General features: G+C 49.2%; 10 protein-coding genes across 10 annotated transcripts; 4 read left to right on the forward strand and 6 right to left on the reverse strand.

Annotated features, from left to right (window-relative positions):
- The first annotated feature begins 1,272 nt into the window (after positions 1 to 1,272).
- K444DRAFT_108066 (uncharacterized protein) lies at positions 1,273 to 2,877 on the forward strand. The gene is made up of 4 exons (XM_024870303.1): positions 1,273 to 1,849; positions 1,913 to 2,468; positions 2,520 to 2,769; positions 2,818 to 2,877. Exons 1-3 carry the CDS (start codon positions 1,388 to 1,390, stop codon positions 2,645 to 2,647), a joined length of 1,146 nt encoding a protein of 381 aa, XP_024731488.1. The 5' UTR covers positions 1,273 to 1,387; the 3' UTR covers positions 2,648 to 2,769; positions 2,818 to 2,877.
- K444DRAFT_108057 (uncharacterized protein) lies at positions 2,595 to 3,826 on the forward strand. Its single transcript, XM_024870302.1, has 6 exons — positions 2,595 to 2,769; positions 2,818 to 3,081; positions 3,136 to 3,257; positions 3,317 to 3,400; positions 3,449 to 3,517; positions 3,574 to 3,826. Exons 1-6 carry the CDS (start codon positions 2,692 to 2,694, stop codon positions 3,656 to 3,658), a joined length of 702 nt encoding a protein of 233 aa, XP_024731489.1. The 5' UTR covers positions 2,595 to 2,691; the 3' UTR covers positions 3,659 to 3,826.
- Positions 3,827 to 5,594: 1,768 nt separating this feature from the next.
- On the reverse strand, positions 5,595 to 7,909 carry K444DRAFT_617941 (uncharacterized protein). The gene is made up of 6 exons (XM_024881224.1): positions 7,814 to 7,909; positions 7,710 to 7,749; positions 7,484 to 7,610; positions 7,305 to 7,430; positions 7,163 to 7,255; positions 5,595 to 7,116 (listed from the first exon to the last, which is right to left on the reverse strand). Exons 3-6 carry the CDS (start codon positions 7,595 to 7,597, stop codon positions 5,929 to 5,931), a joined length of 1,521 nt encoding a protein of 506 aa, XP_024731490.1. The 5' UTR covers positions 7,598 to 7,610; positions 7,710 to 7,749; positions 7,814 to 7,909; the 3' UTR covers positions 5,595 to 5,928.
- An 816-nt stretch (positions 7,910 to 8,725) lies between these two features.
- K444DRAFT_655402 (glycoside hydrolase family 78 protein) lies at positions 8,726 to 11,089 on the reverse strand. Its single transcript, XM_024886010.1, has 4 exons — positions 10,197 to 11,089; positions 10,052 to 10,143; positions 9,730 to 9,998; positions 8,726 to 9,681 (listed from the first exon to the last, which is right to left on the reverse strand). Exons 1-4 carry the CDS (start codon positions 10,984 to 10,986, stop codon positions 8,787 to 8,789), a joined length of 2,046 nt encoding a protein of 681 aa, XP_024731491.1. The 5' UTR covers positions 10,987 to 11,089; the 3' UTR covers positions 8,726 to 8,786.
- Positions 11,090 to 11,875: 786 nt separating this feature from the next.
- K444DRAFT_697561 (uncharacterized protein) lies at positions 11,876 to 12,690 on the reverse strand (the record flags this gene model as incomplete). The annotated part of the gene is made up of 1 exon (XM_024887933.1): positions 11,876 to 12,690. A coding segment is annotated over one exon (618 nt), but the record flags the coding sequence as incomplete, so codon positions are not given.
- A 113-nt stretch (positions 12,691 to 12,803) lies between these two features.
- Positions 12,804 to 15,978, forward strand: K444DRAFT_697571 (uncharacterized protein; the record flags this gene model as incomplete). Its single annotated transcript, XM_024887934.1, has 2 exons — positions 12,804 to 15,657; positions 15,709 to 15,978. Exons 1-2 carry the CDS (start codon positions 13,288 to 13,290, stop codon positions 15,976 to 15,978), a joined length of 2,640 nt encoding a protein of 879 aa, XP_024731493.1. The 5' UTR covers positions 12,804 to 13,287.
- Positions 15,979 to 16,746: 768 nt separating this feature from the next.
- K444DRAFT_667270 (uncharacterized protein) lies at positions 16,747 to 18,354 on the reverse strand (the record flags this gene model as incomplete). Its single annotated transcript, XM_024887278.1, has 2 exons — positions 18,011 to 18,354; positions 16,747 to 17,962 (listed from the first exon to the last, which is right to left on the reverse strand). Exons 1-2 carry the CDS (start codon positions 18,346 to 18,348, stop codon positions 16,747 to 16,749), a joined length of 1,554 nt encoding a protein of 517 aa, XP_024731494.1. The 5' UTR covers positions 18,349 to 18,354.
- Positions 18,355 to 19,152: 798 nt separating this feature from the next.
- K444DRAFT_634308 (uncharacterized protein) lies at positions 19,153 to 19,977 on the reverse strand (the record flags this gene model as incomplete). The annotated part of the gene is made up of 1 exon (XM_024883730.1): positions 19,153 to 19,977. One exon carries the CDS (start codon positions 19,975 to 19,977, stop codon positions 19,153 to 19,155), a length of 825 nt encoding a protein of 274 aa, XP_024731495.1.
- A 3,098-nt stretch (positions 19,978 to 23,075) lies between these two features.
- K444DRAFT_539430 (uncharacterized protein) lies at positions 23,076 to 23,750 on the forward strand (the record flags this gene model as incomplete). The annotated part of the gene is made up of 1 exon (XM_024875628.1): positions 23,076 to 23,750. One exon carries the CDS (start codon positions 23,076 to 23,078, stop codon positions 23,748 to 23,750), a length of 675 nt encoding a protein of 224 aa, XP_024731496.1.
- Positions 23,751 to 23,806: 56 nt separating this feature from the next.
- K444DRAFT_108260 (uncharacterized protein) lies at positions 23,807 to 24,916 on the reverse strand. Its single transcript, XM_024870304.1, has 2 exons — positions 24,535 to 24,916; positions 23,807 to 24,484 (listed from the first exon to the last, which is right to left on the reverse strand). Exons 1-2 carry the CDS (start codon positions 24,823 to 24,825, stop codon positions 24,089 to 24,091), a joined length of 687 nt encoding a protein of 228 aa, XP_024731497.1. The 5' UTR covers positions 24,826 to 24,916; the 3' UTR covers positions 23,807 to 24,088.
- Positions 24,917 to 24,923: the final 7 nt, after the last annotated feature.

A 24,923-nucleotide genomic window follows, 5' to 3' on the forward strand; every position in this document is an offset into this window, starting at 1 on the left:
TAAGCTCAATGGTAATAGTTCTTCTTGAGCATGCTTTGGGTGGCATTGATTGCAAGAGAGCATTTTGGGCTCTGGCCTTTAGAGGCATGATCTGTGCGAGCATTTATGAAAAGAAAAGCGATGACTGGGCTATATATCGATAGAGAGATAGCCAACTACGATGTATAGTGCAAGAATGAAATGAATGTGAAATTGATTGCAGCTTGGATATTCTCACCATTACGAGACATGCGAAGGATGACGCTTCTGAGATAAGGTGCATGCCAAGAGTCTGACGGAGGGTTCTTCCGTCACACGAGCACTTTCCCTCCTGACGCATGTTTTGACGTGATGCGCTGAACGTGAATGATCTAGACAGCGCTTTTTGGTTCGGTGCCGCAAAATGCAACTCGAACATGCAGACCCCGGAACTCAAAAGTCTAGATTGTTGTAGATATATGAGAAGACACTGCAAAGCTCAAGGAAGCTGCATCCTGACTAGGGCTGGTCGTCACGAGCGCGGCCGAAGTCCCTGGAAAGCACCAGAATACCCGGGATGTAACGCCGTTGACGACATTGATGCTGCATGTTTTCGCGATCCCACACCACGACCCTCACCGCACCCGCCAAGCCCTTGCCGCTGCCGCTGCCAGGGTAGGCACCATTCGCGGAGGGTCCTCCGCAATCTCAGCGTATCAACAGAATCTGGTCGAAATCGCGAGAAGTTCGCTTCCCCTCCCCCCATCTCACAACGCCTGGGCTGAGAAAAAAAAAAGGAATGCTCCACCATGGTAGAAGGTTCTTGTCCATTCGACAGGAGCACTTTTCTTCGCACCAAGTGGTCAGATGACAGAGTCTTTGGCAGTACTTTAGATGCTGGAATCCTGAGTAGAGGTGCACAGACGAGTAGTTTAACGACAAGCCCGAAGGCCCGACGAAGCTCTCTGCGCTCTTCCGCAATTTGTACCCCAAGGACCTACCCCCGTCCAGCCCACACAGTCTTCAGCCAGTTCAGCTGATTGGCGGGTAGCGGGCGTTGCATACTGTGGTATTCGACCCCATAGGTGCTCTGCCCAGCTGGAACGGACTCTGTGGGCCATGCGCGATGATGTGACGACACAGACAGCGCACCCATCCATTGAATCGATGCAAACGCAGGACTGCAGGGGTACCAACATCGACTCCGGCTCTTTAAGCCTAGCCAGTGGCCACTCTCAGGGCATATAAAGATCCTCAAGATCCTCGACTCGAGGTCTAGGCCATTGCACAAGCAGCCCGCCTCCCCGATCCTGGTGGACGGTCGAGCAGAGTGGCCAAGTTGGAAGGGAATAGGAGAGGCGTTCACGTGACCAGTCAAGCGAATCAAGCGAGCCAAGCGAGCCCCCTCCCCTGTCTGCCCTGTCCTGGAATGGCTGCCGCCGCGGACCTCCAACGGACGCTCACAGATCTCGGTCTTGAGCAGTACCTGCCCAATTGCCTCCAAGCCGGCTTCCAAAATTTCCAGTCGCTCAGCTCCGTTACTGAAGCAGAACTTACTGCCCTCGGCATTCGCTTGGGACATCGGCGGAAGCTTCTGCGGAAAATCGCGCGAGACCATGCTTGGCCAGACAACAGGCCGCTCCCCACGTCCTACTCGGAACTGCAACAACACAGAAATAGCGTACGCAGGCTTGCACGCGGAAATGTAGACCCGGACACACTCGAGGAGAACTACTATTCTCTGACAAGCCCATCCCAATCGCCATCCCCATGGTCTCGAGCAACATCGTCTTCGTCTGATTCCACTGTCTCAACTCAGGAGAGTCTGGATGGCACTCGCCTCCAGGTGGCGGGCGTGCTGCGAACGAGCAGCCCCCTCTTCCCCATTGCTGTAAGTCGCGCCCACTTGAGCCATGCATGTTCTGAGGGGGTGGCTGATGGCTGATGTGTGTAGATACATGAAGAGGACAACCACGCTCAAGAGCGAGAAAAGATCTCTCGAGCACTGCGTGGCTTGGGTAATTTTGGCATCCACATCCCCGCCGCCGATCCGTTAAAGTTCTCCGATCCTGACCGAATCCTCGATTCGGAGAAATGGCTGTATGATGTCATGCCTCACGGCCCCAAGAGTGGCTTGAGCAGAGGGAGCAACAGCAGCGAGGCTGGTGTAACCCCAGGTACCCAACCCCTGGAGGCCTTCGTTGAGGCATTCTCCAAGAGCTTCAACCACTTCTTATTCCTGTTCCGCGAGGATGAACTGCGACAGAGCTTCAACCCACGCAAATGGACATCCGATGCAGACCTGCCGATCGATGTTTGTTTGGTCCTTGCTCTCGGTGCAAAGGCCAGCGCCTTTCAAGTAGAAGACGTCCAGAATGAGTGGTACAGAAGAGCGCGCTTGCGGCTCTTGAGTGATGACCGTCAAGACGATCTGTGGATGATGCGTGTGTTGACTTTGATTTGTCTCTTTGAGATTGACGACAACATCGATGTCTCCTATAGTTTCCTAGGTAAGTCGACATGGCGCAGACATTATGGACTACGAGATTAACGCCTTCTAGATGCTGCAACGAACATTGGTCTGGAGAATGGATTAGACTCTCCAGAGCCTACCCTGAATGGGATGAGGGAACCTGCGCTTTCCCAGTGGCTTCGCGTCTGGGACACAATTCGATTTTTGAATCTGTGATTACCCTTACCCCGCTCACCATTGGACAGAGTCCATTGACTTGAATGCTTAGGTGGTTTCTTCTTCAACCGCAAGCAATGGGTAGACAGCTGTCAGACACAAGCCGCTTCCTGAACATAGAGGTTGGTCTGCCCTCCGTAATTCCCAGATGTGGATGCTAATGCGCACAGCAACCTCCACTATTGTCCGATCATTGCCGCAATAGTCGATTGATTCAGATGAGCATTGCAGCTCTCAGTAACCACCTTCGGGAAATTCTGAACGATCGCCGCGATTCAACAAAAGAACCTTCCTCACTTCTATACAAAGCACACCTCCAGGCCCTTGACAGTTGGCATGCGGAACTGCCACTATATACATGTCTGCAGACACCAAACATGGAGGACTCACGAATGGTCAACCCGGAGGCAGATTATCGACAAAAGACTGCAATAGTAAGCCCCATCCCGATTTTGGAAATATGTGAACATACTGACTGGTTCTCAAAGTTGAATGTCCAGTCTCTATTTCTGGGAATTGTCTGCGTCCTATTGCAGCCCGCGTTGATGGCCGTTTTACAATGCATGCAATCTTCGAGCGAGGATGAATTAATCGTGTACGCCCGCCGATGGTAGGTACTCTCAAGGAGCTTGAATATCGATGTCTCAATGAATATTGACTCCACTACAGCGTTTCATCTGCAACTATCTTGATCCGGCTTTGTGATGAAATAATGAGGTCCGGATACCAGTTCTCAGCATCCTGGATTGCACAGTGAGTCCTGGTATTCCCAAACCACGCTCCATGCTAACGGCAACACAGGCATTTCATCTTCAACGCATGTCTAGTCTTGATTGCCGACATGAACAGATCAAACTCCGCACTAGAAGAGTTTGTTTCACCAAATGAACACCTGGAGTGTATTCAGATCGCTCAAAATTTGCTAGACCAAGTGAGCTCCGCAAGCCCACAAGCGACCATTGTCCGTCTATTCTGCCGAGCTGCTGGAATCTCGGATGCCATGAAAGTTGACTTAGCCCCTAGTGCGATAAGTCATGTAAATCTGGTGGATCTGGGTTCTCACTAGTTTGTCTGCTTGTGTTCAAAGTTGACTTGAGGACAGTTGCTTGTACTTTTAAGGTGCAGTTTTTACATTTCTCTTTACGTAGACGTCCTAAGGTTTGGTTTACATTTTTTGGACTTTTCATCCGTAACAATTTCCCTCAATTTTGGGCCGAAATCATTTTTCCAAATAGATATCTTTGAATTAGAAACATCGAACGTCTCACTTCGTCCGGAAACAAATCTTTTTTCTTCTGCATTAAAACCTGTTTCCTCTGTTCTTCAAAGATCCAATTGAAAGTTTGCATGGTATCGACAAATACACCCTCCTCATCTATACATCCAACTTGCCGTGATCCTTCACGCACCACACCTATCACTCATGTACCACCGAACCCTCTCCCCACTCCGCCCAACTGCCAACTAGCCCGTTCGATGCGCCAACACCTCGGTCTCTCCACTCCGATGCCAAACCGCAAGCGGGATACTACAGCTCCCACACTTGTGCTCGACGTCCTTGAACCAGTTCGTGAGGTACGGGACGCAACCTAGGCAGAAGCAACAGCAGCACAGCAGTGCTGCTAGACTGTTTCCAAAAATATCAGCACACATTCTCTTCAGCCATCGCATGAGGGAGATGGGAGGGACTTACTGAGTGCGACTCCCGTTCACAAACGCCGGGCTGGTCATCTCTCTCATTCCGCAGGCAGGGCAATCGACGACAGTTGGCGTCTGCTGCAAGGAAGCGAGAGGGATGGCGTTCTGGTAGTTGTTCATCTGTGGAGCGGCTTTCATTTCTTGCTGTGGAATCTCTTCGGCCATTGTGTGGATGGGTGTGTTTGGTTTTGTGGAGAGGGAGATCTGAAGTGTATTGTAAGATTACGTTCGTGAGGAAATAGAACAAGATGGTGATGTTATTTATAAAACTGAGAGAGAGGGCTTGTAAGGCAACAACCACGGGTAGGGAGTATTTATCTTTTAATTCAGCTTTAAATGACCGGCCGGCTTGTGAATGACACGCCTGTCATCTCAGTGGTTCATGAAACTGCTCCATGCATTAATGGCGGCATCCTTCTTGGTAATCCTTTCTTTATTCGAGGTTCAACGAGACGGCGGACCCCAGAAAGAGGCTGAGGTCGTCAATCCCGTTGCCGTAAACGTATTCTGGAGGAGGCGAAGGCCTGTCGCCTTTGTTCAGGGGTAAAGACACGCTGAGCGAGAGGGGGTTAAGCTTCGAGTGCTGACAAGACGAGCCGTGCGCTCCACCTGTGGGAGGAATAGATTGTGGGGCCTGTGAGTTGAGTTGAGGTTGATAGGGTGGAGATCGGCTGCACTACCATTTTGTTAAAGACATGTACAAAAGCAGCTCGAGTTTGCTGATTGTAAACCTTTATGGGATATCTACTTGATTATGAGAACTGCTTGATTAGACAGATGAGCTCGAGCTTGGGGACTTTGAAATACTCTCCCCAAGAGACTTGATGTCGTGGAGGGAACTTTGCGTTGTGTGGTGGGGCGAAGCAAGACAGAGTTGTCTCGGATATGGGCTAAAGTCGGCCGCCAAATTACTTGCCTCTGGGGGTTTGATAGGGCTGACAGGGAGGATGACCGCCGTCTGTCAGATTCTAATTTCCAATCAGTGAGGCCCAAGTTGTATGGTATTGGAAGACTAATTGGTTGCCCTTTGATATCGTCAGACTGCTGACGGGATGCTGACTATACGTGTACGGCTTTACGAGGATGAGAAGCTCGTTGGTTCGAGAAAGCATGTGAGTTGAAATCCTGGAGATCCTTTTCAGCTGGAGCGGGAAAATTGGATAAAGAGGAATGGTGCTTGGAAGTGATCATGAAGGAAACGGGTTGCTATGAATTGGTAGTCAGGATGGCAAGGTAAAGGATGATCGGCAGCGACTTTTGATTCACAATTCACGGATTAAGCGAGCCCCTTTTTTTGCCAAAACTTGGACCAATGTATTCGCAGCTAAGTTTCGAGCTGGATGTTCTGGATGGAAAGCTAAGATGAAGCAGAAAGAACTTTTAGGAAGCATTTTCATTGCTAATATGATGTTGAACATCGTTCACGTATTCCACATTGGCTCCAGAGGCTCCGACTACGACCAGTTGCTCCTGGCTGCCTGTTTTTCAGAAGAAAACTTCTCGATAATTTCGTTCACATACCACTTGATTACACATTATCACATCACTCCATGTCCGTTCTGGGACTCCTTCAACTTGCAACTTCAGATCTTCTCGGCAGCAGGAGCTTGAGCATGTACAGATGCAGCATGCTCGGCCGTAGCACTGGTAGGAGTTGCAGTTGCTGGTGAAGCCACGGTCCCCCCACCAGTTACGCCAGCCGGATGAGCTGTCTGCAGAGGAGCAGGGTGTTTTGCATCCGTAACCCCGGCCGCGCTTCCCTCCGCATAAGTAGGCGGCTGTGAAACGACCCGCTTCTCTTGAGCAGGGCTGACAGGCGACGTTGGTTCGCTGGCCAGATTGGCAGGGGCGTGGCCAACAACCGACCGGATGACTTCGAACCATTTCTGAGCATCAGATGCGCTGTGCGCTTTGAATGATATCTCTGAAGAACCAGAGAGCTTGCTCCCGATCCCTCCACTCATGTCCTTTCCCTTGATGTTGAATTTCTCGCCGTTGGGAGTGCCAACTGTGGCATCTGGAAGGTAGATTGAGAGCTCAGGGGTTGGGTCTTTGCGGAGGTTGTCGCTGTCTTTGAACTCGTGGATATACTTGCTTGGAGTGATAACATAGTAACCCGTCGACCAACCGCTAAGGCTCAGTTTGTTGCGAGATTTCCTCTCCAAAGTACCCTCAATCATAGCTTTTGTGGCCTTGTGGTTCTGGTTGGGGAAGGAGATGCCTTCAATAGTTCGCTCTGGGGAGTTGGGGTCCACAAGCATGTTCACATTGCGTTCGGTAAATCTCGACCACTCGAAGTCAGATGGCACGCGTTGAGCTGTGCCAAGCATATCTGAATATAGCTGGTCGACCTTTTGAGCCTGGCCACCAACGAATTGCTGGAATGATGCAATTGCCTGCTGGATGACTTCAATGATGTGGGCCTCGAATTGAGCGAAGTTGTTTTGTACGGAAATTAGATCATGACGATTGTTGTTCTCCTCCATAACCTGTTTACCCAATCGGTGTAGAACGCCTCGTTGAACAATGTATGGGTCTTCCGTGGCATGCATCTTGCCGCCACTTGATTCGAAGTTTGCAGTTTGTTGGCCAAGGAGCTCAATGTGCTTCTGGGTTGTATTTCGTGCCTTCTCCACCTCCTTTGCGCTCTTCATAGCTCCCGATGACAGTTCTTTCGACTTATTCTTGATTTCCTTGTGCAGGCGGTCGAGGATTGGGAGGACGGAGCCCTTGAGGTTCTTTTCGGTTTCGAGGTGAGTGTTTGCCAATCCCTAGAGGCAATTAGTGTTATCCCTTTGTCTTCGGATAGAAACTTACCTGGGTATTCTGTCTCATGTTCTCGAAGAGACCAGCAATTCCGCCCATGCTCTGATCAAAGTGGTGCCCCTCCTTCAACGGATTTGATATCGTCTATGCCCATCAGCAACATGTTTGCACATTGAAAGGTCCGTTTGCCCACCTTCAACACCTTTTCATATTCCTTGGCGTGTGCCTTCTCAACCTTCTCGGTAGCGCTCACATAGTCCTCGAGGTATCCAACGGCATGCTTCCAGGCTTGCAGACGCTCTGCTAGCAATTCGGAAGTCTACAGATAACATTAACATAGGCCTTGAGCATGTGCAAGCTGCAGATTCTCACATCCTTGGGATCCATTGTAGGAACTGCATCATCGCTCATGTTGCTGGAAGCCGAGGCTTGACGATTGGGCATCGTCACTGGATGCGATCCAGGAAGGCCTGCCTGTTGTGCCATGCTTGGGAATTGTCTGCGCATTTTGAGTCAGTCTTTGCGGATGCTCTTCTAGTTTGTGGAGTTGTCAAGCTGGATTATAAGTAGAAGACGTTGCGTGGATGTGTGAGCTCACCTTGTGTTTCTTTTTAATGTGGAGTGAGACACTTCTGATCCTGGTGAAAATCAGTCGCCAATCTCCGGACCCTTGCTCCTGTGATGCGGGAGGTCTGCACTTACTGATATCTCTGCGTCTGTCAGTAAACACGGTTTGGGGGCTTTTACTGAGAATAAAAGATTAGATTACGGGAAGGGGGATGCAGAGGTAAAGTGTTCCTCGATGACTGTGGAACAGGTAATTTAGTATTGTATCATAGGGGTCCGTCGGCGCATAAACCAATATCGTCAACACAATGACGTAGGGCGGCTTCGACACACCTCACCGCGCTCTCACACCCACCAACAAAAAAACATCAGACGATCCACCCCTTCCAGATGTCTTGCACAGCCTCAGACCCTATTGCAGGTCCCGGAATTTTAAAACCCATTAGGACCCCAACTTTTCCTCTCTTGATCCGGACCGCTTCACACCAGTTGGCGAGAATCGCAGGGACATTCTTCGGTAGCTCGAAAAATCAAGAATTAAGTTTAAGCCCCATGCGCGAGTGTCGCACAGGCGTCGTTTCTTGCTTCTTCCGGGACTTTTTTTTGCTTCGATTATCTTCGGGACCAACCCTGTGGCCAAGGGTGTCCTTGCCAAGTGCTCCTTCCAGCGTTGGCTTGACGGCAAGGGTAGCTACTTGGGTAAAGGAGTGTGGATAGCCACTTGTTGATCGGAATTTCTCTTGGAACTTCATCTGAAGATCTGGTTCCATGAGCTTGGATAGAAATGTTTACTCACTAACCAAACCCACTTTCCGCTCAAGCTAAAAACCGATTTTTCTCTCGGCATTTATAATACTAATAATATGTCTCCCAATTATAAGAATATTTATAAAAGGGCTTCTTTTAATTATTCTTTAATATAGTATTAAAATTCTAAAAAATATTAATAATATCTTTCATTTTAAAATATTAAGATTTAATGAAAGAATATATTCTTTAGCCAAAATATAAACATATAAAATTATATTAATATTAAAGTTGAACTTTGGCTTGGGCGGAAAGTGGGTTTGGGCGGTTGGCGGGTGAACTCTTCTAATGCTCGACCATTTCATCTAACCACAATTGTATGACTTCCCCCCACTCCATTCAACAGTATAACAGGCCCATCGAGTTGTGGATTCGCCTCACGTGAAACAGGACGTCCATCAATCGTGATACTTGGGAATTTCCCAACAGAAAGACACCGAAGAACAATCTCACCCGTCGTTCCTCGTGGGACATTGTAAGTCAGACTATAGCCATCACGTCTGAGGTTCCAGCTTGCCTGGAACTTCCCAAGGCTCGTCATGAAGCCAGCTTCAGCAAATCTCAAGTCGCCGAATTGGGGTGCCAATTTCCAAGTTCCTCCAGCAGGAGATGTTACACTGAGACCAACAATGAATTCCGTGAGAGCAGATGTTGGTCCAGAAGACCATCCATGTGAGTTTGACACGTAAGAAGAATCATAGGCGTAACCTCGACTGGATCTGTATCCAAAAGTTCCATTTTCGAGATAGCCTTCGATCACTGTGCTCTCAGTCCCGAGGGGATTGTTGATATACCACCCCCAGCTTCTTCTGATTAGGTCCAGCGCTCGTGCTGTCTGTCCGATGGCGAAATGAGCCTGAATCTCGAAGCTAGAAATAAACGGGGAGATATTTCCTGGTAGTTCAGGAGCAACCGCTCCAATTGGAGTCCAGTTCTTCAGCAAATTGCTCGAGATGTTCTCCGCTTTGGCGGAGGTGTCGACTACGTCGAATAATATGGACATGCTGTTTGCATCCTGAGGATGTAAAGTTGTTGCCGTAGCATTGTCCTTGAATGCACCATAAGAAGGGTCCCAGCAGTACTGGTTGATAGCTGTTTTGAGCGATTCTGCACGGGTATGCCATGTAACATTCAGATTTGACGTATCTCCAGCCCATATCGACAAATCCGCACCAGTGAGGAGGGTTCGATAGAGACTAGATAGATGGTTAGCGAAGTGGCAGGGATCAAAAGTTGAATCCTACATCATATTGGGCTCAGAGCCATTGAAGCCAGTCTGCCATCTTGCCCAGTCTCTTAATCCGGTGACATTCAGAAGTCCACTGCTGCCAACTTTCCCATAAATAAATTTCATTGCCAAAAGATATTTCGCCCAGTTCTCATGAAGAAAGGTTGTGTCGTTGCTATAAAGAATGTAGTTGTAGGTGCCAATCATTGTCCACATATGATATGTGTCAGAACCCAGTTGCAAAAGTGGAGGTCCGGCTTCTGGAAACGCGCCGGTGGTGGGATTCTGGATGGGAAATAAAATCAGGAAATGGTTCTGAATGTTGACTTCTCACTTGCCTGGTAATTATACATGACTTGCAGCGCGTTCTTTACAGACCCAAGATCCCCAATGCTAACAAAAGTGGATGGAACCGCGATTCCCATGTCACCTAGAGGGTAAGTCATTACTCATGTGATACGGAATGCACTGGAGAGACATTACCAGGCCAGACAGCTCGATCTCTCTTTGCACCATCGACTATAATGCTATCTCCAGGGCCAAGTGTTCCATTATTTGCCCACCCTTTAGCAACAAAAGGAACTTGTCTGCCGGTATTTACTGGTACGGCATTTGTCTGTAAAGTATAGGCCCCGCTGTACCATATTCGGTTAAGAAGCTCGTCAGAACTGTGGAAATATCCTTGGTACGCCTTCAGGTTCGACCAAGTGGGCTGGAAACTAATCTCGAGTTTGATATCTGTGATATCGACTGTGGTTGTTCCATTGGTGATGAGAAAAAGTGTCAGGTATCGGAAACCCCCTCTAAGACGAAGATTTGGCATGGTATAGGAGTATGTACCCGAGTTATTGAAAGCTGAATATATCGCACCATCTGGTCCCTTGAAACCTCCATTTGAGGAGTCGGACCATTCTCCAATCCAATTCTTGCTTTCTGTGAAGGCCAAACCAATGGATCCCTGGCCAGTGGTCGAATAGTGCAGAGTGACCAAGCCTCCTACTTCGATGCCAAAGTCAAATACCAACCCGGAGCCATTCCCCGATAGTTGGGAGATCCCTAGAAATTTAGAAATGAACTCCCCAGACTTCGAAAGAATGGACACGGGGGATACTGTTCTAGAAGCTGGTGCGAAGATATTTGCTTCCCACGGCCCCGGGAATGCAGCGTCTGTTGGACCGCTGCATGTAGTGTTCTTCCAACATTGCAGGGCAGTGGCCGAATTAAGTAGAAGAAAACAGGTGCTGAACCAAAAGAGGACATGCATGGCCGCCATTTTGGTGATTTAGGGAAACAAGGCCTGAGCGAAAGAAAGATCCCATCTTCCTGTCAAATCGAGACTTATGTACTTGTGGGAAGAAGAAAGATCTACAAAACATTTCGACTTCGCTAGATTTATAAACCGAGAAGAAAATTTGTCCGGGGCGGCAAAATGCACGACAGAGTTCCTGCATGCACTCGGGAATGCGGGGAGATCTACGAAATCGCAACATCTCAACGCGAATTGACACTTCGCAATTTTCCTTCCCCAAGGCTGTTGCAATCTTCCGATTTGGATTGGGTTCGAAAAATTGATGTTTTGACAAGTGCGAAAGTTGACTGATAAGATAAATCATAGAAGTTTTTCTACTCACTGTTGTTCATCCACCCCTGCCTTCCCCATACTCGGTCATTCGGACCGCTTTTGCTATGTACAATGTTCTTATCTGCCAATCCGGAGATCATGAACATATATCTTGGCTGGCGATTTATGCAGCGAGCTGCGATGATATGAGCCATTGAGAAATTGAAATTGACAGCTCAATGGGTGCATCTTCAACGAGGCGACTGCAACATCAGTGTCTGAGTCTGCGCTGGAATTGATGGGTACTCGACTACTCTTTAAGGGCAAAAAGAAATTAGTAGCAGTTATTTGATTCATGCCGCAATCTATCAATAGTACTTCAGCCCACGACGTTTCGTTTGCCATTCGTCAATGCAAAGTGTGTGTGGGGTTGCGCTCCTTTCCTGATTAAAATGGCTTTGGCGGCTTGACAAAAAACAAACTCTTCCCACGTGATGTGACACATATCCCTGACTGAGAAGCATCCTGCAAAGGAAGAAGGAACCGATCTGATCAAAATTGTTCATGGTCCTCGTTAAGAGGTGAGGAAAGGTTTGGGCTGTCCCAAAGATTCAGAAAGGCAGAGAAGGCAGTTTCAGTTGGTCTTTAGAAGACAGATAATGTGGTTGATATGGTTTGTTTAAAATGTAGAACAGGCTCAGAACCTAAATTGAAAACGATAGAAGACAGAATGCAGGCGATTTAATTTCGCGTCCCAACAGCAATGGATGGGTCAGCTTACCAATAGAGGAGCAAGTATTAATTATAATGAGGCTGCCCCCCCCCTTTTTGCATGGGGCCTGACAAAGCCGTCAATATAAATGCACGCACGCAATTCCTTAAGCGCTGTGGGTCTCGTGGCTGTAAGCTTAGTGGGTGGGAGTGGGAGTGGGAGTGGGAGTAAGAGTCGGAGTGGGCGAGACGAGAAACAAGGTTGATTGCTGCTAAAGCTGGCCGGCCTGCAGTGCGGTGCATGGCATGACTGGCATGACTGGCATGGCATGGCATGGCTGTGGCCGAACAAAGAGCGACGAGCAAAAGGGGAGAGGCGAAAAGAGGCCTGGTGGGCTGGCTTGGCTGGCTGTGATGGCTGTGATGGCTGATGGGTTTGACCCGGCGCTGAGGCAGCACATCACACCGCCGCCCTTCCACCAGAAGTGCCAGATGATGCAGCCTTTCCTGCTGACGGCATCTCACATGTTCAACGTTGTGCGCAATTCCTGGACTCCTGGAGCCACACTCGCTGCCACTAAGAACAAACCAGATACTTGCACCTGCACCGTCCACCGATCCGCACTGCTGAACGAGACCGAGCCGGGGGACGGGGGAAGGTTCTCGCTTAGCCACCCTGCAGGCTTTCGCTTTCTGGGCAAATGACCGAGCCAAACCAAACCACGACGAAGACGGTCAACTTAGCCCAGTCCTGTCCAGTCCAGCATCCGATCCTCACCTAACCTCTTGCCATGCGACGACGATATTCAACCATCTGCGAAGCCCTACCTTAGTTGTATAAGTTACCATCGACCACGAGCCCTCAGCAGCAAGCAGCTCCAGATGAGATCACCGTTCCGAATCAGAATTGAGCATCCGCTGCTGGTTCCAACTCAAGCAAGGGGAGCATTCCTCTGACCTCTCCTCTCCAACTCCCCATGAAGGTATGTAGCCTTCTGCAACGCTCCCCTCCTGCCAACTGCGAGGCCCCGACGGGCCAGTCCCATCCGCTGCCCACTCCTCCCGGCCGTGGGCGTGTCTCTTCCGCTGTTGCACGCGAGCATCAGATGCCCCGTTCCACGGCGTTTCTTGCCAAAAAATACAACGCAGACCATACCTCTGACATCCACTGACTGTTCTTCTCCTCTGCAGACCTCATCTAGACCTCGAGACATTGGCGGGAGCTTCGCCAGCAGACGGGGACATGGTGCTCAACTTTCGATAAGTGATACAAATCACCACGTTACTGAAGCAATCGGAGACATGTACGGCGATGATGACTACTCAAAGCGCGATTCAAGGCCTTTGAGCTTCGTTGGCTCGCCGCTGCATGAATCTGTCGACCCCGACGACGCGTATTTTGACGCCGCTCTGACCAATAGTCCCTCGAGGCCGGGAGTTTCGCCGCATATAAATGGGAGCACGCCAACGAAGTCGCACACCTCACCCGCGATGCTGCAGGGCCCCCGGAGCAGTGGCTTTGAGAAAGGGCAGCTATCGCCTTCGATGTCGCTCAGGGATCGAAATGGATCTGATACGTTGAATGCGCAGTTCCCTCTCAACGATATCGACTACGAGTCCGATCCAACCGCCATCGCGCAGGAACTCAACAACCTCCAGGCCCTACGTCGCATGTCTATGGATGTTGGGAATACAAGTGATCCAGATTTGCCGTCTTTTCAGGGTGTGTCTCTGATGCCTTCGGTCGCTCCTACTGGCGACGATGATGAGGATGATCCTTCAAGGCTCTTTTGGGTCCCAGCCCGGGTGCATCCAGAGCTTGCTCCTATGGAATTTAAGACCTTTCTTGAGAACAGGGTGAACTCGATCAAACGAAGGTCTGGGGAACAAGCGTCGCTGTCTCCGGATGGCCTGGAACGAAGTGGGTCCTCGGGCAGTTTGAGAAGGAAGAAGTCAATGTTGTCACGGCAGATCGACAATGATGGTGGACGGGGGGCTATCGGGTACAAAGATGGTGCGGATCAGTTGGAGAGAAAGAAGTCCCAAGCAGCTCCGCAAGTTCCTGAGCTGAAGATCTCCGATTTGAAGGAGTTGGATGCTCTAGTTAGGGATCCTTCAATGGCGATGCAGAAATTGACCCTGGACCCTGGTGCTAGAAATGTGGGTGGTGGGGAAGTGTCAGTGGAAGAGGATATGCCAATATTACCGAATGCTCCTGGAATCGGGCTGAGGAGATCTACAAGGACAACATACCGGAGAGGTAGTTTAAGGAAAGGCGAACGAGTGCCATTTTCCAAGAGAGCTGGATCTCTGCGTGAGGACAAGACTGACGGAGAGGAATCTCCTATATCATCGCCAGTGGATGGTAAACCGTCAATAGGATTTCCCTTGACAAGGGTGCAGTCAGAACCTGCAACCACAGAAAACTTTTCAAGGCCGAACCGTGGGGGCCGCCGATTGCAGAACATCACCCAAACGAGCCCGGTCTCTAATACTGAGAGCGGTCCGGAAGAGATCTCATTCGAAGCCATTCCCACGCCTGCGGTCAGCCACGATTCACCTCAACCGCCACAATTAGGCCCAGTCCAAAGGAGCAACACTTCCCCCCGGAATGATGCACCGGTTCCACGCATAATCGAAACCCCGCCGCCTCCTGAAGAACCATCAGAGCCTCCACCACCTAGACACCAGTTCCCTGAAAGGTCATCATCACAAACACCCCCAGCTCCGCCTGCAAGATCAAGCAAGCGACCTCCACTCGATCGGAAACCTCCAGTTCCAACACCGAGCGTTGTGAATTCGTCACCAACCTTGAATGATATGGTTCAACACCCCTCGCCACTCCCAGGAAGCTCAGCAAGGACAGATACTCTAACATTCATCCCCACAATTGAAGAGAAGAAGCCAGAAAGGAAGTCAAAGAAGGATAAGGACGATGACAGCTCAGGATCGAGGAAACCTAGTTGGGGTTGGTTTAAAGGGAGCGACGAGAAGGACAAGAAGGACAAGAAGAAAGAGGACGATCACAAACGAAACAAAACAAAGATGGGGTTGGACAAATCCCATGATAATGCGCGCCTGGATGTTTTACAATCTACATTGGAGACTGCCCCTCGAGGCCGAGAAAGCTTAGTACTGGACCGTGAAAGTATGGACTACAGGTTACAAGACGAAAGGAAAAAGGAGAGCAGCCGCAAATCTGGCGGAGAGAACAAGAAAGAGAAAGAGAAAGAAGGCCTCTTCTCCTCCTTTTTTGGTGGCAGCAAAAAGAAGACTGACCGAGATTCCGGTGGAAAGAAGGGAAGCTCACTTCGGGCATTATCTCCTGATCCACCACATCGTCCACTGAAACCCGATGTTGACTACAATTGGACACGATTCTCTATCCTTGAAGAAAGAGCTATTTACAGGATGGCACATATCAAACTGGCGAACCCTCGGCGAGCGTTATACAGTCAGGTATTGTTGAGTAATTTCATGTACTCATACTTGGCCAAGGTACAGCAAATGCACCCACAGATGCAGATTCCTCAGACCGCGCTCCAGAAGAAACAGGATGCCGAACGAAGGGCAAGGGAGCAAGAACAGCAATATCGGATTGTAGATGAAGAGCAATTGCAACAAGAACAGCCAGCCTCAAGTGGAGAGCAATACCGATATGACTATCATCAGGTAAATGACTATCAGATTCGGTTTCTTTACTACAAATCTAATTTGCAACAGGGTATTACACAGTATGCAGAGCCGGTTCAACCTGCCAAGCAGGAAGGGGTGAATTATGTCGATGATTCGCAAATCTACGACTACGATCACCAAGGCGAGGATGCTTCCAACGGGCAAGGATCCCATCGGCCTCAATCACGGGCCTCTCAGCATAACTCGGAGAACGGGTATGGAGACCATGGACACCACTCACGCCAAGGGAAAGAATACTACCCGTATGGGCGATCGGACCCACCTGATCACCACGAAGAGGATGACGACATGTGGTGATTCTACTGTACAGGCATGTGCGACTGCCTGTTATCTCCCTTCGTTCATGCATATATGATGGAGTTATGGGTATTTTTCACAATACATCAGGATCGGGGTTTGGTTCACGTCTGTTCTGTTTGTGTTTTCCGGGGAGAGGAGGTTCATAGTCGTTGGAAGCATAGCGTCTGGTGGTCTGGCCATGCATGTCTCTGCCTGGATCATTGTCCCATGGCTTTGGGGCTCTTAAGAATGTCATCTGATGACAAGGGGCTTGTTTATATGTACAACAGACCTGGGTTTCTTGTTGAAGACAGGTCAGGGATGAAATGAAGCTTGGTGAACATGCGTGAGAAATGAATCATAGATTCCAATTCTGAGTATAAAGGGATCTACTTTGTTCTCGAAATTTGTAACGAAAAGTGAACTCGAGGTTGACTTTAGATCTAATTATACCAGACAGAGTTCCGACATCGAGTCGATGTGCAACAAAATTTCCGAGCTCAGGGGAGCAATTCACTCGAGGAATCCTGCGAAGTTGCCAGCAGAAAATTCTTCCCCTTACTGGAAACGCAGTAATGGGATGAAAATCCTAGACAGACTTCGGATGAGACTTGTGAATCTGCAGCAACTAGACCACAATTCACGTCAGTACATGGTCCTGTGAAGACCCACTATTCATTAAATCCATGCATTGCATTCACGAAGTCAATTTTTACTCAAACCCATGCATAGCTCAAATAGCATTTAAATGCTCCCCTAACGCCTAACCCAAGTCCACACTTCTCATCATAATATTCCCAAGCAACTGCCCAACAACATCACTAAGCCCGCCACAACCAAGCCATTCCATCCAGCGTCCAACCTCCCTGCTGCATTCTTCTTGCCCAACCCGAAAGGCAGCCCCTGGTAACTAAACGTCACGTTCTGCTTAATCGTCGTGTTATAGCACTGTCCATTCACAATATCCAGATTCGTAAGATCGTCAGGCACGAGGAAGAACATATACTGGTTCTGGCTCAAATTCTTGAATCCCGACGTATCGTAGGGGAATTTGTCGCCTGAGTCTATGGCCGAGGTATTTCGGAGGAAAATGCATTGCACTTGGTTTGGAAATTCGGTGGCCATGGCTGGGTAGTCTTTCATCACGTCGGAGTTGGAGGTGTCTGCTATCAAGATGAACTTCCGCTTTGGGTAGGTCTGGAAGATCTTCTCGAGGAGGAACTTGCGGATTGAGAGGGTTGCGGAGACGTCAGAGAAGTTTAGGGGGCGGGTATCGAAACTGCCACCGGGATAGGTCTTGAAGATGAAATCCATGTAGTTGCGTGTCACTTGCTCCGGGGTGGTTGTTAGGTAGTGGAAGTGGAAGTCCGGGATGCTTTTGCTCCAGTTTGCGTAGATATCTGGCATGTTCATCCAGGGCACGAAGGCTTTAGCGAATGAGTTTAGGAGGCCGTCCGCTGGCTGGTAGATTCTAGTTATGCGGAGGATATCATCGATGTCAGAAATTATGGTAAGTCCTGCTTCAGGCACGAGATAAGATGTTGCATTCCCAGTCTCTGTGCCTTGGGTGAAGACGTTCAATCGTTGGATACTGGTCGTAGCATTGCCTGGGAGAAGATAGCCGCCCGGACCAGAGACATTTTTAAGTGGAAGAAATTGATCGAAATCTCCCTCGGATGTTGTTTGTCCCATTAGGGTGATGTTTTGAGCGCCACCTCCTGCTGTAATGGCGTTGCTCCCGCCAGCAGTCCCATCGCTTCCTTGGCTCGAAGCCGGCTCAATGTTCATAGTAACATTGACGCCGCCTTGCTGGACGACGTAAATCTCAGCAGTCAGATTCCGGGCTTGTGTTTGTTCAGCGGGCGGGAGTTGCTGTATGGATGTGCCGACCAGGAAAACGTTCGCAAGGTCATCGAGCTTCGATTCGGAAATGTTGGGCTGCTTGAAGACATTGCCGCGAAAGCGCAAGTTCCAACCTTGATCGGTCCAATTCGCATATCCACTGTGGACAGATCAATCCTGTTTCGGGAGTAATTCTCAGACAACCTACGGGATATTCAGCACCTGTGTGGGTGTCGCAGCCAAATCAGTGGAACTGATTCCCAAGCTCTTCTCCACCGCCGTTCCAGTTGGGAAGTCCTGGAAGAAATTGGGTACTCCGCTTGCAACATACGAGGGGAAAGTTCCCAAAACGCTGCTAAGATAGCTTCCAAAACCTTCAATTGAGCTGATAAGGTCTCGTTCTTGGACTCTGGTGGGAGTCCGATCGGTCAATGACGCGCGGGCCGTGATCATGGGATGAGGAGCGGCGACGATGGGCGCTGGAGCTGGCGCTGCGAGAGCGGCTGGCAGGAGCGCCAGCAGCAGGCAATGAACAAACTTCGCCATTTCGGCGGTGGTCTTGGTGGTTGGCACTACTTGCGGAAGATGCTGGATCAGCGGGGACCGCCGCTGTGGGCTTCTCTCCCTCAACAATCAAGCAGACGGCGGGATAAAAAAACGCGGGTTGGTGAACAAGAGAAAGGCGGAGGGAAGGGAGGGGAGGACGAGGACGAGGACGAGGAGACGAGGTAGAATGGAAGCAGACAAGCTTCATTTTATCAACAGTCGCGTGCTTAGCCACTTTTCTTGGCATGTCAAAGTCATTTGCGAGTGTGTCGCTGCGTGCGATGCTGTGATCTGCAGGGAAATGCAGGATCCTGGCGATGGTCCTCCTCTTCCAAGGCAAAAGCGCGCTCCAGTTTGAGCTTCAAGCTTAAATCCCCGCAACGTCATCGTGCATGGTTGCTCTGGTCTAAATTTATTTCAACCTCAGTCGTCCGTCCCCACCGAGGCCCGCTGCATCGATGCTGACTGCTCACCCCACATGAAACGGCTTTGGAGCCAACGCAGCTTTGCCTCACAACTTCCAAGATTTCCTGCGTGCACCCTTGCGGCGTGCCAATCGCGTGGCCCCGGTATGAGATTGATCATCCTGGGGGAAGCATCATTTCTGCAAGGTACCAGCGTCACGTGGAGGCGGAAATGCGAACAAGAGTTTGAAGGTTCACCAGGTTCGTTGTTTGGAAAAGATAGTACAATGAGTAATTGTGAGGTTTCAATCTCCCCGTGGAATTGGTACGTTTGGACTCCAGTCTCCCTGACAGAACTGGTAAGAATACATCCGTTGGGTGTGGATTTCCATCGGCCCAGCTAACTCCAGTCACTGAATTGAGACTGAGGCAAGCCCAAAGCTTGCAACTGTTTCCCCAGATTAACAAGCGCCTCCTGTTCTGTCTTCAACTTAAGCTGGGTCTTTAGTTGATCATACACCTTCGCCTTCCACAGTGACCCGTCCTCCAACCCGTCCATCCACCTATACATAGGCTTGGCCATGAGGTTCCTGACAAACCAAACGGATGGAATACCGATAGGAATACCTAGAAGGTCGTACCACGCTATATCGAGGTTCAGCTGCTTGTATACGCCGCAATCTCCCTCCCATCGGCACTTGGTAGCGAGCATAAAGTTCTTGGAAAGGTTATCCAGCTGCGCGAACTCCAATCTTCTCTGAGGCGTTGGCTTTTGTTCTTCCATAGCCCATGCTACCGCGGCTATCTTGTAGATGGCGTGCAACGTTTCATTCTGCGTCGGTATGAGAGGAGAAGGTAGCTCGATTCCCACCCAAGGTAGGTGCGGGATAACTACCTCTTCAAAGTCAAATCGGACCCCCGGGGGCCATTTCGCTCTCTTCTGTGGTGGCCACTCCCATTCTCGCCAATCATTCCAATGCACCAGTTCTTCATATGTCTTCTCACGAGCAAGTAGTGGATGCGCTTCAGCCTCATAGAGGTTATTGTGCTGGTTTCCATCGACGGTGAGGTTGCGAACGTCGCCCGTGTTCGTACTGCTCGTGGATTCCTTCTTGGAATTCGACTCTGCCAACTGCTGAGAGCAGTCATTGCAAGGAAATGCAGCAGCACCTGTAAACGCGGCGAGTGACAGGATCGAGAATTTTACGAATTTTTTGAAGGCCATCTTGGCGTCGTTCAATGTTCAGGTGTCTTCTGGAACACTGATGATATCCTCCAAGTTGGATGCTCAGATGTTGTTTGCAACACTGTGAATTTTATTCCAGTTGGATTCTCTGGGTTTTGGGAATTTATAGGTGTGATTAAACTTGGTTCCCAAAGTTTCGGTTCCAATTTCGGAAGTTCATTCCTACCTCGCGGCAGCCCTAAGAGGTGCCTTCTCGCACACTTTTCGGGAACGCTACACTTAGCTCTAGGTCTAGGTCGACGGAGGCAGCTAACTCATATATGCCGTCTCTCTAGACTCTGATTCTATAATGGTCTAGGCCAACCATTTTTCATGGAAATCCCTCGAGCGATTCCAATGCAATGACATTTCCTTGAATGCTTTCAAATGCAGCACTCAACAGTTTCTTAAATGCAAGAGACTAATATGAGGTGGTGCCGAGAAAAGTCTACCTATCTGGAGATTGAAATTCATATTCTCTGATATGATTCTTGATACGGAGGAGCTTCAATTCTCTTCATCGTCCTCTCTTGAAGTCGAGATGGTTGCGAGAACATGGTTGCCGATCTCTCGAAAAGGGGTGTTGTCTCATAAATTGTGACAGGCAAACTCGAGTGTTGTCGTGTGACCACGAGTGACTCACAAGCTGACGGCGTTAGAAGAGATGCATGATCTAAGTAGTCGTTAACAACTCATCCTTGTGAGTCACCTCCAGTGGAAAAGGAGACGCTCACAGCAGGTGACTACCTCGCTTAGTTACATATCATGTCGCAGAGATGCAGGAGATGTTCCATCTCATCTCACAGCTGCCTATCTAAACAGCTAGCTATTGTCGTTCGCATATATCACTAGCTAGTTTTACTTAACTTAGGTGCAGTGCACATTGTCATGGAAAGGACGAAATGCTGCTCTCGGCCACAGGTGTCTGGGAAAACTTGGAGGACAGGGCCACCCAGGGCTAAGATAAGACGCCGGTTGCATTTCCATGTCAGAAAAAACCCAAGATATGATTCTAGTGATTCTTAGAGCCCCTATCATACATTTCTTCATCAAATCTAGTCTTCGGACTCGTCCAGTGAGACCAAGGGCATCTTCGTCGCTTTCCACCCCAGACGCCAGCTTCCAATCAGTCAACAAACTCCCAATCGAGCTCCGTCTCGAGATCCGGAAACTAACAACCGAAGACCGTCATCTTGTTCCCATCTGCAGCTCGAAGGACTCGTGGGCTTCCACTCCCCTGCTCCTATCCCGGCTGCCCTCACGTCTGTTCTGAATCACGCGAGGGAGTGAAATGAGAGGATCCAAGCTTTGTTTGATAAACGAATGAATACTCTTTCCAGATTCGTAGAAGTTTCTATCACAGTGCCTCGGCCGAAATTCATAAATACAAGAAACACGGAGTTCGGCTTCCTATAACCACAGAGCACACTCCTGAGCCGAAAAGCCAGTTTTCTTGTCAATGAAGCCTGCGTTGCAAATCTCGCTCTTCCACGGCTTTTCGTTGCCGCATTGGCATGGCTAAAAGCAAAGCTACCATCACAGCAGAGCTTTCAAGTTCCAGGTCACTCAAAGAAAAGGGAAAGTTGAGGAGCATATAAGCAGAGAATCAAGAGTACTTACAACAGTTGGATCAATGCTGGTGCCAAAGTTTGGACCTGTGCAATACTTCTATGTATCGCTAGTCCCCAGCTTCGGAGAGGAGCTGGGTGGGAAGATTTACCTGAGCACAACCGCCAATACCACAGAAAAAGTTGATCGGGCCATCGCAGGTACAACCAGGCGTTTCTACGTGGATCGGGCATTCAGGCCATCCTGATGCAAAAGTACCGATGGCCAGGAGGGTAGCAGCCACAACTGTTGTTATGAAAAGCGTTATGTTTGTAGTTTTGATGTGAGATTAGAGGCTTGAGGTAGAATAACGTGGCGGAGTAACGAATTCAACTGGATGCAATGGTGGCTTTTATACTTTCCTCGAAGGTGCTTGTCCTTTCTCCCAGTAGTGGTAATGTATTGCTAAGACTCCGTATCAATGACTGCATCATAACTAAGTGACGGAGGCATCAAGGAATCTGAAGAAGGGAAGCTCTGCCTCGGACCTTTGGCCAATGCGGACATACTCGTAACTTTCGAAAAGGTGCGATATTTCCTGAAACATTGTTTCGAATATTCATTCCAAGTTTCTACGAACCAATATCTGTACTCAAGGACAGGCCTGGTTGTAGCCTGAATCTTGTAGGATGCGAAAGCCCAGCGACTTGGGGTATTTGAATTTTGCCAATAAGCGCACCCGGAATTTACAAGGCGAAGTGGAGTTGCAGAGCCTTGCTCAGAGGATGAAAGTATTGCCGTATATCATGACTAAGGGAATTAAATCTGATGGCAAGGCTATTGTTGGATCGTTTATGGTTGGTGATGTAAAACTCACGTGAGTAAAGAAAATGGAAGATAAAAGGAAAGCCGAGTAGGGTCCTGTTCTCATTGTCCGAATTGATTTATGGAGAAGGCACAGGTTAATAATCACTCAGATTTATAAACCACTTATTTGCCCAAATCCACTGCTTTAGGTACCTTAGGCACTGACCTCAAAATAAGCACGAAAATGAAGAAAAAGCTCTTGGCGTCACGTTATGAGGCTTGTGCGGCACGCCTCGGACTTGGAGATCAGCTTGATTCCGGTACCTTGTGCCGTGTTATTGCAGATTTGAAACACCCAATGGGGCTGAGATCCTTCCAAAGCACCTGAAGAGTTTTGGGAGGCACATTTGGATACTCATCCAATGTAGAAGCCTGGAGCGCAGCTTGAATGAAGGAGGTTTCTTGATTGGTAAAATAGCCGTAAATGGTCTTGAGGTATCTCTGGCTCCAATTGTGCAAAAATGAACAAGCAGCTTCGAGGATAATGGTCTCTTGGAAGAGGATTGGGCTGGTGACACGTGGCTCTTTAAAAATAGGCATTCAACCCCAAAGTCAGCACCAAGAGACATTAATACTCTCTCAAAATCTGAAAGAAAACAACCCAAAATCTCACTATGAAGCCACATTTATAATCGCTACCCTGCCCAATATTCTCACCTCCGCACCTAACGCAGCTCGCACAAATGGCCCAACAACCGGGCTTCGCAAACGCGAACACCCCCACCTCTCTCCCCTCAATCCTCTGCCTTCACGGTGCTGGAACCAACTCCGCAATCTTCAACGTCCAAACGATCCGCCTACAGCGCGCTCTTTCATCCAAATTCAACTTCATCTTCCTAGACGCACCATTTCCAGGTCCACCCGGCCCAGGCGTCCTCCCTGTGTTCGACAGCTGTGAGCCTTTCCTCCGCTGGACAAGATCACCAGGTGACAGCAATCTTCCCGAGGAAACGAAGACTCTGATTTCTACTTTGTGTAAAGAGACGGAATTCGTTGGTGTTTTAGGATTCTCACAGGGGGCGAAACTGGCGGCGGGATTGCTGCTTGAGCAGCAGGTTAGAGGTAGGAAAGGGTTCCGCTTCGGGGTCCTCTTGATGGCTGTGTCTCCACCGTTGGTGTCGGGTTTGAGTGATGAGCAAAGGGCAACGAAGATCGCAGTTCCTAGTGTTGTGGTTCTGGGGAAGGAGGATCCGTGGCGGGATGAGGGGAGAAGGTTGTATGATGAGTTTTGGGAGAAGGGTAAGGCGAACTTGCTGGAGTTGGAGGTTGGACATCGTCTCCCGGATTTGGAGGCTGAAAATAAGATGGTTGTTGATGAGATTTTGAGGCTCTATAGGGAAACGGGAGAGGGAACGTAAAGAAGTTTGCGTAATTGAGTGAGGATGAATTTGGGAAGAGACAGCATGCAGATAGAGTAACGGGATAACCACTTCAGGGCGTTGAGATCTGGTAGTTCTAGATAGATTGTGGGTCGCACTGCATTTCCGGGGGGGGGGGTGTATGTTATTAGATTCAGGGATTTGAGACAGTCGATTGAAAACATATTGAACCCGGTTTCACATCGTACAGAAAGACAGCAGAGCGTCGTCTCGAAGCAAAAAGATTATCTGTTGTATGAAGCTCAAAATTTTGCCGAGGCGGGCATCGCTCTCTTCATCCATCTGATCCCAGACTACATCACCGTGAGCTTCTTTCCTCAAGATATATTCTCCTGGGCTCCTGTCATAAATAAAATCGCAGCAGTCACAATGCTCTTTACTACCTCAAGTTCATCTTTCGTCCTCGGGGTATAGATGATCAAATACTCATGAGGTACAAAAACTCCCGCCAAGGTCATCCTCTCGCCCCATTTCTTCGCGATAACCTCTTTACAATCCATCGGACTTAAGCACATGTGCATAGAATACTCTCCACTCCCAACACCAGCATGAACGTGAGCAATTTCCCTCTTCGTTTTCCCACAAATGGAGTGAGGAGTGGTGATGTGATCAGCGACTAATAGAGCTTCTCCAGACTTTTCTAGAACGGAAGTTCTCATTACGACATGAGCCGAATGCTTGGCCGCTATCTCTTCAACTGCCATTAATAGGAGCTGTTCGCAAACGTCAGATGACGAATTTTGGAAGACGACGAGGGAGTTACCTGGTGCATGTCATCTCCAGTCAATTGAGAAATCTGCCGATGAGGGGCCATGAATTTGATTATCTCTGGCCGCGGACCCTCCCTTTCAGACAGGCTTCCAGGGAGAAAGCTCTTGGTGCCATTCTTTCCACATTTGGCGATTTCTTTGGGGTCATCGTATGGGAGTATTGTAAATGGATCTGCTCTAAACGGACCGAGAGAGTGTTGGAGGAGATAGCCAAATATGTTCTGAGGTAAGGCTGTGTCTGCCACTTTGAGCCAGTCTCGATAATTTGAAAAGAAGTTGCTCATGTTGAGAGCGGCCGGCAACGCGTGGTCTCAGCTTCGTGACTTCGTCAGCGGCGGGATGGCGCGGAAATGAGGCACTTCACACCATATTCAAAGATAAA

This window comes from Hyaloscypha bicolor (genome assembly GCF_002865645.1).
Source record: "Hyaloscypha bicolor E unplaced genomic scaffold K444scaffold_129, whole genome shotgun sequence".
NCBI lineage: Eukaryota > Fungi > Ascomycota > Leotiomycetes > Helotiales > Hyaloscyphaceae > Hyaloscypha > Hyaloscypha bicolor.